This window comes from Phoenix dactylifera, chromosome 1 (genome assembly GCF_051530095.1).
Source record: "Phoenix dactylifera cultivar Ajwa chromosome 1, Ajwa_hap1_PhDact_Kaust_v1.1, whole genome shotgun sequence".
Lineage (NCBI taxonomy): Eukaryota > Viridiplantae > Streptophyta > Magnoliopsida > Arecales > Arecaceae > Phoenix > Phoenix dactylifera.
The window spans coordinates 12,045,967-12,056,858 of record NC_143190.1 but is presented as its reverse complement, the minus strand read 5'-3'; the positions used below and the strand labels follow the sequence as shown (position 1 = coordinate 12,056,858).

Below are 10,892 nucleotides of genomic sequence, written 5' to 3'. Positions count from 1 at the left end.
TAGAAATAATGTAACCTATGTATGATAGGATTTTTTTCGTTTTTTTAAAATAAAAATATAATTAAATGATAGACATTCTATATCTTTTCTTTTCCCTTTTTTTTAAAAAAAACGTACAGATAGAATATAGAACAAAAAATAACTACTTTTAATTATGTAAAAGAAAATATTGGTAGTAAAATTCGTTATTATTGAAAGAGAGGGTATATATCTGTAAAACCAAATCCTTAAACTGCTTCAAAGCAACAAAAAAAGAGAGAGGCATATTTATGTTTGGAGGGAGTCACAGATAAGTGCAGCAGTTTAAGCGTGGATGCTTAGGTACAGATACCACCGTTGAGGCGTATAGTAATATTTAGATTAATAATTGTATGTTTTATTTATAGGAGTAATTGATAGAAGAAAAATGCTAATTTATATAGTCAGTCATTTTGATAGTATCCTATGAATCGGGGATGAATTGTGTTCCGGTCACTCTGAGTTATTTTATTTTTTTTGATTTTATTAAATGCATTCATTCTATATGATCCATCAGCAGAGGAAAAAAAAAAAACGCCAACGTCAGATATGTGTGTATATATATATATATATATCTTTGATATTTTGATTTTATAAAATATAAAAACAAAATTCGAGAAGCCCAGCTGCTCCAAGGGCTCGCCCCATCTCATCCCCTCCCTACTTATAAGTTGAGGGCTCTGCGGCACTTTCTTCCGAACCCTCCTCGAAACCCTCGGACGAGAAGGGAGTGCTGTCGACGACAAATCCTACCTTATGGAGAAGGACCGATCCAGCCGGAAATCCCGAGACGACCGCGAGAGGGATCGAGATTCCAGCAAGGATCACCACCACCACGATCGCGACCGGGATCACAAGCACCGGCGCCACCACGGCGAGGAGAAGCGCCACCGCTACCGGGACGAGCGCCACCGCTCCCGGGACGATTCCGCCCGCGATCTCGAGCCGAGGCGGGACGAGCGGCACCGCGACGATGACCGCCGCCACCGCTTCCGGGAGGATTCCCCCTCCGATATGGAGCGGAGGCGTGAGCGGTCGACGAGTGGGGCTAGGGATTCGGTCGAGCGGGATGGGGTTTCCCGCGAGCAGTCCGTGGAGAGGCGCCACCATTCGTCTTCCTCGAGGAAGAGGAAGGAGCACGGAGGAGATGAGGGGCAATTGGACAAGAATGGCAAGCGGGTTAGGGTTTCTGATGAGGGGGCAGAGGAGAAGAAGGCAAGGCGGCGTTTTGAGGACCGAGCTGCAGAGGATTCGAGCGATCTGAATGGTGTCTACAAAGAAGAGAGGAAAGAAGAGAGGGTTTCGAAGAATAGAAGAAAGGAAGATGGATTGAGGGCAATGGAAGAAGATAGGGAGGAGAATATGGTGAAGGAAGAGGTCATGAGCGATGTGGAAATCAAGAAACAGAGGAAGGAAGTGAGGAGGGTTAGCGATAGTGGCAAGGCAGGGGACAAGAGAGATGAAGATGAAGCTAAGACAGTTGATAGGAAAGAAGTGAGAGAGGAACGAAGATTTAAGGATAGGGCCAAGAAAGAGGATTTGGGGACTGCAGATGAGGCAAAATCATCAGTTTTGTCCGTCAATTCAAAACATAAATCAGTCAACGAGCATATGATTAATGGTGATCAGAGCAACATGGCCATGGAGGAGAGTGGTTCTACAACTAATGTGAGTATCAGCTATTATGCTCTCTCTCTTGTTGTTTCTATTTGCAACTATGGTTTCTACATGTCATAGTACATGAATATGAATATCATATTAGCGGAAAAGCTTTCTGAGTTGAATTAGTTTGATATGGGACTGTCACACATTACATCAAAAAGACCACCATGTGGCCAGTTGTTTCCTAATCATATTGTTATTTATGACTTGTAATGGTTATTTAAATCATATTGTCTTTTATTCATCTTTCTTTTATCATCATACTTTGCACACACATTTAATTGTAAGAAGCAACACCATTAATTGAAAAAATCAACAATGCGGAAGAGAAGAAATAAAAAAAATGCCTTTCTACCAATGGCCTCATCAAGTTGATCAGTAGTGCCAAAAGGGTAACCAGGAGAAAAGTGGTACGCGAAGCTAAAATAATATGATCCCTGTAAATTTTTTATTGGGAAGAAAATACGGAATATGAAAGTTTTATCTCTCTAAATATAATAGATATGTTCTCATCAACTGTGCATACTATAATTCACAGATCCTACATAACCAAAATAACCATTCAACTACTTACTCAGTATCATAGACTTTCTATATACAACCTCATTTAGTTCTACTAATGTCAGATCATGTTTGGCCTTTGAAAAATTTCTTCTTACCTTCTATCAAGCATTCAGTCATATTGCCTTGTTACGAAAACTACCATGAGGGGATGTTGCAGTAATAACTGTGAAGATTTTTCAAACTCATTCCACATCAAAAATTGTTTCACTGTTGTGGTTTTTCACAACTTGATCATGAATGACCGTCTTTGAATTGCATATGTTGCAGGCCTGCATGTAAGAAATGCAATTTATTGCAGTCATTTTGATTGGCGATTGTGTTCCACTTTCAGATTTAGTTTTTTCTTTCTTTTTCTCTCGTAAACATGAAGAAGATATTAAGGTTGTTAGATGATAGTTTTTGGTTAATTAGACAGGGAAGACTTGCACGCATAGTTGATCTAATAGGGTTTTGGAAATCTTGGGGCAATCGTGTCCTCAAACATCCACTCACAGCTCAAGGCTGGATTTTGTGCTTAGGAAGATGATCGAAATAGATTCTTTCCGAGAAGATCTCTTTTAAGGAAGTTTGGAGCATTAAGAAAATCTTTCTCATATCTATATTTCTATTCCTCTCACTCTCAAGTCGTCCTCTCTACATTATTTCTTATGGATTAGTTGTATCTTAGCACCCTTCTTTTACATTTTTGCAGATTAAAACCTCCCTTATCCCAAAAATTTTCCAATAGGGTCGGAAGTCTTTTTTTTTTGTTCAGAATGAAATTTTCACAAATATTTTTGTTGGGAATGACCTTTAAAAACTAGCGGACAAGATTTTCCTAATTTTGTTGATTGCTACAAGCAACCACTTTTGTAGCCCATCTTTCTCATTGATTTGCATGCCTCTCATTGTTTGGTCCTTTGGAGAGCTTGTACTAGTGACTTGTTCATTCTCCTAGATGCTGTCATTGTTGGGTTCAAACTTTTCACATTCACCCTTACTTTCTTGCCTATTAGTTTCCATGAAGGAACTAAATTGACAAGGCCATTAGGAATTTTCCTAGATAAGGGAGACATCATTCTACAACTATGTTTAGGATCGCTAAGATGTAATTAATATATAAAGTGAGTGGTTGTATGCTAAAGCTTTCACAAAACTAGTCATGAAAGGGAAGACTAACCTCAAGGTTAGGTTGACGTGGGGAAGTGGATAATTTAAATACTTGAAAGCAAGGAGGTTTTTAGAATGCAAGTGTAATTTTGAAATTTTGTGAAGATTCCAAAGTGGGTGCATTACGCCAAGTAGAAGATTCCTACTACTAAGTTATAGCCATATTAATGAGAAGACAACCCAAGAGACCTCTTGGGATCAAACAAAAGGGGCAACTGAAGTCCAAAGTCCAAAATTTGCACTATCCTCGAAAAGTACATGAAACATTAAATCTGAAGTTGTCCAAACATCTCATGGTTTGAATCAGGAAGTTAGTGTAAATTCGAACCCTCCATCAGACTAAACAACGTAAGGTGCTAAGCTTGCAGCCACAGGTATGAAATATGGCCAAATCCCTTCTCCATTACAAGTTTTTTTGTAGCAATATTCTTCATGGAAAGATTTATCCTCTTTATTATCATTGTTAAGAAACTATCAGATCTTCTGAGGATTCTTATGCACTCGAGGATTCTTTTCAAAACTCAATTAGGCATTGCGTTCCACCATTGAGCTGTAAAAGGATCTGTGAATGCTTGATAATCGTCTTTTCTTTAAATCAAGTCATTTTCTCCATTCCATCTGGATTTGCTGTCAAAAAGGATCATCAATGTCGCGAACATGTCTCTATTAATATATTTTCTTTGCCTTTAAAATTTTGACTTATGATTTTTGTACTCCAAAATGTGTGGTAATGTTTTTTATTGTTTATGGAATCATTAAAGCTGCATCTTTTCCATCTTTCCTTATGAGATTTAAATTTTCTGTCCATGACAATTTGGCATTGAAGTTTGCATGTCAGTCATAGTGGGTCATGCTGGTCTGAACATTTTGCACACTATTTTCTTTACTGAAGTAGGTGTTCTGAGCCCTTATTTGGGTATTGAACAATGTTAATGAACTTTTTTTTATTTAACTTGCCAAGATTTCTTGTAAGAAATTATTGGTGCATCGAAGTAGTACATTTTGGTTGTTGGTTGTTTATGTGAACTTTCACGGTGTTGCTTTATATACTATTGGAGTGCTTATGCTGTATTAGGAGATTGGCTCCTAACCATAACTCTTTCTATTAGTGGTTTTAGACATAAACCTTTAGAAGTTTATATCTTGTGAATCCAGATATATAAAATGTTAAAGAAGATGAAGTATTTGAAAAAAGTTGAATTTTTTGAATAATAAGGTCTTTTTATATCAAGGTTTTCTGTTAGTCTTGATTGAGATGTTGGGTTCTTTGTGGAATTTTAAGAATTTCTTGGTTTGAATTTTCTAGTTGTAGATTCAATTTTTTTTTTGTGGTGTATATTTGGAGGACAGGTATTGTTTCTAATAGTAGTAGGAAAGAAGTTGTTTTCTTCCTTTCAATTTGAATTGAAGGATTTTTCTTCCTGTCAATTTGAATTGTAGGACTTATACCTTTTGACATTCAGAAATGAAAACTTGAATTAAGTTTTTGAAGGTTTTGTCTGAAAATTCTGTGCGTTAGTTGTTACATATTGACATGAAGTCGACCATCTTAACTGCTAAATGAGATTGATTTTAGGGTGTGTGGACACTTCAGTGAAGTTGCCCTGATTTTTCTCTTTTCTTTATATATGTATATGTGTGTGTATGTATGTATGTCCGTATATTGGTCTTGTGTCTGTGTATAACAATTCACTCTTGCCAATTATTTAGCTTTCTTTACAATGTCGAAACTTAAAAATATGCACCTAAATCTTTTTTCAATTTTTCAATTTTTATTTTGTTAGCATTTTATATCATGAGTTGAAAATTTAGGATCAAAGTTGCAAACTGTATTCTAACTAGAGGTGACTGCACAACTTGGGCAATGACTAGTTTTCAATGACAGAGGGTGAGCCCTTTGGGATAACATAAGGTTGTTCCATTATGACCTAGCGTTTCCGGGTTTGAAACATGGAAACTGCATCCCCACGCATAGGGCAAGGCTGCATACATCTTATCCTCACCAAACTCTGCAATGGAGGGATCATTGTGCACTGTGCCTCCCTTTACTAGTTTTCAATGATGTGGATGGTTAATTCACTTCTCTTATGAAGGTGGTAGGACCTTATGTTAAGCTGATTAGATAATGTCTTGTTGGTATAACAATTATCTCTCTAATTTCAACTTGTCATTATTACTTTTGCCACTTGTTCCTTGTTTTCTCTGCTTCTTGTGTCGCTTTCTTTTCTCTTATTCATTTCCTATTGATTTTCTTCTGGGACTTGCTTCCCATTCTTCCTACTTGCCACCTGTTTGTTATTAAATTTTAAAGTTTGACTTTATTTTTCTCTTTTTTGTGGCGAAAAATTTTCCCCCGAGAGCTGAACTTGTTTTAATTTCCTCCTAACTACTTCTCTATGGAACCAACAAAACTTGCTAACTTGTGTTTCTCTTCTTCTGATGTCACTTGGGTATTTAGGTATTAAATGGGGTATATTTGCTTGCTTGTAAGTTTGATGACAACATATAATTATAAAACCTAATATATAGTTCTAAGAAATTCGAAGGAAAAGGGAAGTTCTCTCACAGGTATCCGTAAGTGTGCACCTTCACAAAAATAGTGCTCGAGGTGTTGAGATAAAGCTACGATGCCACCATGGCCTGTGGTCTCATAAATAAATTTTGTTTATAGCAAATAAACGTATAATGGTTCCTTCACTCTTTATTTGACATTGTCAGGATATGCCAAAAGCAGGATTTTATTGTAACAAGAAAAGAAAAAAATCTGATGGCTAAACATTTAACTCCAGGTATTTGTTTGGTTGATGCGTCCCCATCCATCCATCGGGCACCATGATTTCTAAATTAGCCATATGACTTACATGTGTCTTGCATGTGCCAAATAGTTCATTTGGGGGGGAAAATCTGAGAGCAAGAACAAAAAATAATCCTAAACATTTATCATTTGATGGTATCATGGCAATTCATCAATGCTCTTTCCACTTGATTTAATTGCATGGATCAAATATCCTTTCCCTTGATACAGTCATGTGCATCTTAGGACCAAGTAATTCAGCTAAAAATGATTCTGATGGCAAAAAAAGCATAAGCTAGGGATGTCATTATTTGGTAGGTTATAACCACCATCAGATATTGTTGTAATCACTTGGGTCTGACTGGTATTGATGTCACTCCATTTCATTCTGCTTTAAGTTATAATTTGCCATTATTACCTGTTCTTGGGTTTTATATAATGAGTGTATATTGATTGGTCATTCTGTTTGTCTGAAATGTCAATGAACTGTAGCAGTAAACTTCTAAGCATATCTGAAATCTAATAAATATATTCACAAGATGCTTTCAAATAATACTCTAACTCTGACTATCAAGCTTTATTTCATCTATCTGCGGTTGACTTTATGTTCAGTGCTTGAGCTTTCAGAAGGATTTGTCAAAGTATTCCAATGTCCAGTTTTTATGATGCTTCCAGATGGATTGCTTGATATTCCTGTGATGACTTTTCCTCAAAAAAAAAAAAGAAGAGATAATCTTGTTATGAAATTGGCTACCATGGATTTTCCGTTTGCGCTGCTATGTCGTTCCAAATGTATAATGTGATAGTGATTAACAACATATTCATGGCTCGAAAAATTTTTATTTATTAACTGCTGCACATCCTTATGGTTTCTACAGGTTGTTGCTCAGGAACCCCTCACTGTGGCATCAAAGGTTTCTATTAGCACTGCTGCTACTCATCCCCTTCCTACCAAGGTATCTTCAATTACTACCACCAATGAAAATGAGGGAGTTAGTATTAGATCTGATGAGGTTCCTGGAAAATCCAGTACAGATGGGACAGCAACTTCAGTCTCTGGCAAAAATGGCAGCCTGTCTCTTGATGCTTTAGCGAAAGCTAAAAAGGCTTTACAAATGCAGAAGGAACTAGCGGAAAAGCTGAAGAAGATTCCTATGGTAATTCTAGTCTAGGCAATTGTCTCTTAGGTTTGGCTATGTACGTATGTATTGCAGTTGATCTAAATCTTCCTCTTTTTTGCTCCACAGCTAAATAAAGCTGCTAGTACGAGCACTGAGAACACCAAGGTAGTATCTAACAAGGATGGACCTAAGGCTCCTCCATCAGGTTTAGGAGCACAAGCTGGCTCTTCTGCATCTTTGACTTCTGCCTCTGCAGCCCCTGTTCAGGCAATGCCAAGATTACCTGTTGGGGTAACGCCGTCTGAAAAGCCGTCTGCTGCAGGTGGCATTGACATTCTTCCTGGCCTCACAACACCTAATATCGAGGCTGTAAAGCGAGCACAAGAGCTTGCTGCTAAGATGGGATTTCGCCAGGACCCGGAGTTTGCACCTCTCATAAATATGTTTCCTGGATCGTCATCAACTGATGTGGCTGCACCTCAGAGACCTGCCAAGGCTCCTGTTCTGCGCTTAGATGCCCAGGGTAGAGAAATTGATGAACATGGGAATGTCATTAATATGCCCAAGTTGACAAATCTCAGTACTCTGAAGGTGATTGTAGTGACTTCTCTTTCTTTTTTCTGATAGGTGCTTCCCTGTTGTTGATCATTTATTATTTGTTTTTGTGTTACAGGTCAATATCAACAAACAGAAGAAAGAAGCATTTCAAATTTTCAAACCAGATTTAGATGCTAGCGCACAATCAAATTCTTTTTTTGATGAGAGGATGGGTATTAACAAAACAAAGCTCTTGAGACCCAAAAGGATGACATTTCAGTTTGTAGAAGAAGGCAAATGGTCAAAACAGGCGGAGATGATAAAATTTAAGGTCTCATTTGTGCTACATGATTCTCTGTTTGCATGATAACTTCCTTCTCATGCTGATTTTCATTAAACCAATATCTTTCTTTGCAGAGTCAATTTGGAGAAGCGCAAGCAAAGGAATTGAAGATGAAGCAGTCACAGCTTGCAAAGGCTAAGGCTGAGCCTGACAGTAACCCAAATTTGATAGCAGTAGGGGTGAGAGTTACTAAAGAGAAGAAGGAGGAAGAGATCCCTGAAATAGAGTGGTGGTAAGTGACTATTGAATGCTATTATTCATAATTGATTCATAGTCTTCAAACATTTATCTTATTTCTGTATTTGAAATCAGGGACAAGCCGATTTTACCTTCAGGTTCCTATGATGATGTCGCCAATGTGAAACTGAACATGGACAGGATCACGATATATATAGAGCACCCGCTTCCGATTGAGCCCCCAGTAGAGCCTGCCCCACCACCGCCACAGCCTCTGAAGCTTACAAAGAAGGAGCAGAAGAAATTAAGGACACAGAGGCGCCTTGCGAAGGAAAGAGACAGGCAAGAAATGATCAGGCAGGGCCTGATAGAGCCTCCCAAGCCCAAGATCAAGATGAGCAATCTAATGAAGGTCCTAGGCACTGAAGCAACTCAAGACCCCACAAAGCTTGAAATGGAAATTCGTAGTGCTGCTGCTGAGCGGGAGCAAGCTCATGTCGATAGAAACATTGCTCGCAAGCTCACTCCTGCAGAACGTCGTGAGAAAAAGGAGAGGAAGCTCTTTGATGATCCGAGCACACTTGAGACTCTTGTTTCTGTCTACAAGATTAAAGACCTTTCACACCCACAAACACGCTTCAAAGTTGATGTGAATGCCCAAGAAAACCGACTGACTGGATGTGCCGTGATATCGGATAGTGTCTGTGTTGTGGTTGTGGAAGGGGGTAGAAAACCAATAAAAAGATATGGGAAGCTGATGCTCAAACGGATAAACTGGTCAGCTGCTGTCGCCAATGAGGATGAAACTGAGGACTCAGATGCCCCTACCAATAGTTGTGTTTTGGTGTGGCAGGGCAGCATCGCAAAACCTAGCTTCAATAGATTTCTTGTTCACCAGTGCAGAAGTGAGGCTGCTGCCAGGAAAGTGTTTGCAGATGCTGGGGTTCCGCACTATTGGGATCTGGCTATCAATTACACGGAGGAACTGTTGTAAGGGAAGCCACTATGAGTATAGTAAATCTAGTGACTGCGGGGATCCGTGAACAAATTGAACGTTTCCTTTGCTTCTATATGGGCCCTTGGACAATAAGCTTTTCAATTTTCAGACGTAAGTTGGTTTTGATGAATGCTGGACGTATTGCTCTTCATTTTCTGAAGCTTCTTTTCAACCTGAATTTTCTTTATTGATAAGCCTGAAGCTTCATCATCCGTTGTGCACCTCCTGCAAGAAAGCATAATTAAATTTTGAATGACCTGGCATGCGACGTGAGGTATCAGCCTACCTTCTGTTGAATTGAGCTCTCGTGGTGACTGAGATGTATAATGAGATTTTATTGTAGCATTTGTGGTGGTTATTCGTGGAATTTTATTTTACATATTTTTCTGTCTTATAAGTTGTTGACAATGAACCAGTGCAGTATTTGCTCTGCTCCTTCCATGGATTGATTCCAAAAAAAGATTATATTCTTGGATCAGTACAAAATTTGCTGCATATGGCCTGCTTTAGTAATGGAAACAGTTATAACCTGTGCTCTGCTACTTAGCATTAGGGATTTGTAAGGCTTCATTATAGTTTGTCATTTTTAGTGGATGTGGTTGGTCCTTTATTTTTCAGGTTGGTTTGTTACCATTAGTGAATTCATAAGCTCGTTTAGTGTTTAGAGTTCTGCAAGGGAACATCAAAACAGAACTGCCTGCTCAGGAGCAAAAACGAATGGCTGGCAGATGCTGATGCCATCTTGACTTATGTGGCCTGCCGATCATCAGGATCTGATGAAGGTGTGATTCATGTTAGTCTAGAATGTTGCTAATTTGCTATATCATGAGTCTGGAGAACTTAAAAACAAAACGTCATCACATCATAGTTGATATTCAAAATACTGTTGTTAAGCATTATAATTCTTAGCAAAAACTCAGATGTTATTAATTGGCTAGAATGGCAAAATTGGCTGAATCCCAGATGTCGTTAACTAGGTAGGATTTCAAATTTGGCCGCAGAATTCCTACAGGAAGTGCAGTTTGTTCTTTTATATTAGTTTCTGTCTCTCATTTTTTAGCGGAACATGGGCAAGCAACATAAAGTTTCATGGATACTGTAAAGATATTGTCTGTCACGCTTAAATAGCAACCTTTTAAAATATTATTTTAAGCATATAACTAACTTGTCCAATTTTGAGGCCATTGGTGCAAGGGTAAAAAGCTTGGACCGATAGTGACACAAGGTTTGATCCGTGCGGTGCAGTCATTTTATGCAATTAATTGCAAAGGTTATGTTTGTCCTTAATTGGCCCCTGCAGGACCGTCAACTGTATAAGAGAATGGTATGTTAGGTTTGTCTTTGGTTTTGCCCTTGTCAAGACTCCAGATTGCACAGCTCTGTATCCATTTTTTGTGTAGTATTTTGGCATTTGACTCAAATGGCAATGCTCGTATGAGCTGCCGATGTACCAAAATAATAATAATAATAATAATATGCACACAATTTCATTCATCCTTCAAAACTTTTACTATCACTCGCTGATGGAAC

At 38.3% G+C, this 10,892-nt stretch overlaps 1 protein-coding gene across 1 annotated transcript; it reads left to right on the top strand.

The window, feature by feature from the left end:
* The first annotated feature begins 647 nt into the window (after nt 1–647).
* On the top strand, nt 648–9,857 carry LOC103710186 (protein RDM16-like). The gene is made up of 6 exons (XM_008795827.5): nt 648–1,686; nt 7,066–7,344; nt 7,435–7,899; nt 7,982–8,176; nt 8,263–8,420; nt 8,501–9,857. Exons 1-6 carry the CDS (start codon nt 775–777, stop codon nt 9,357–9,359), a joined length of 2,868 nt encoding a protein of 955 aa, XP_008794049.3. The 5' UTR covers nt 648–774; the 3' UTR covers nt 9,360–9,857.
* Nucleotides 9,858–10,892: the final 1,035 nt, after the last annotated feature.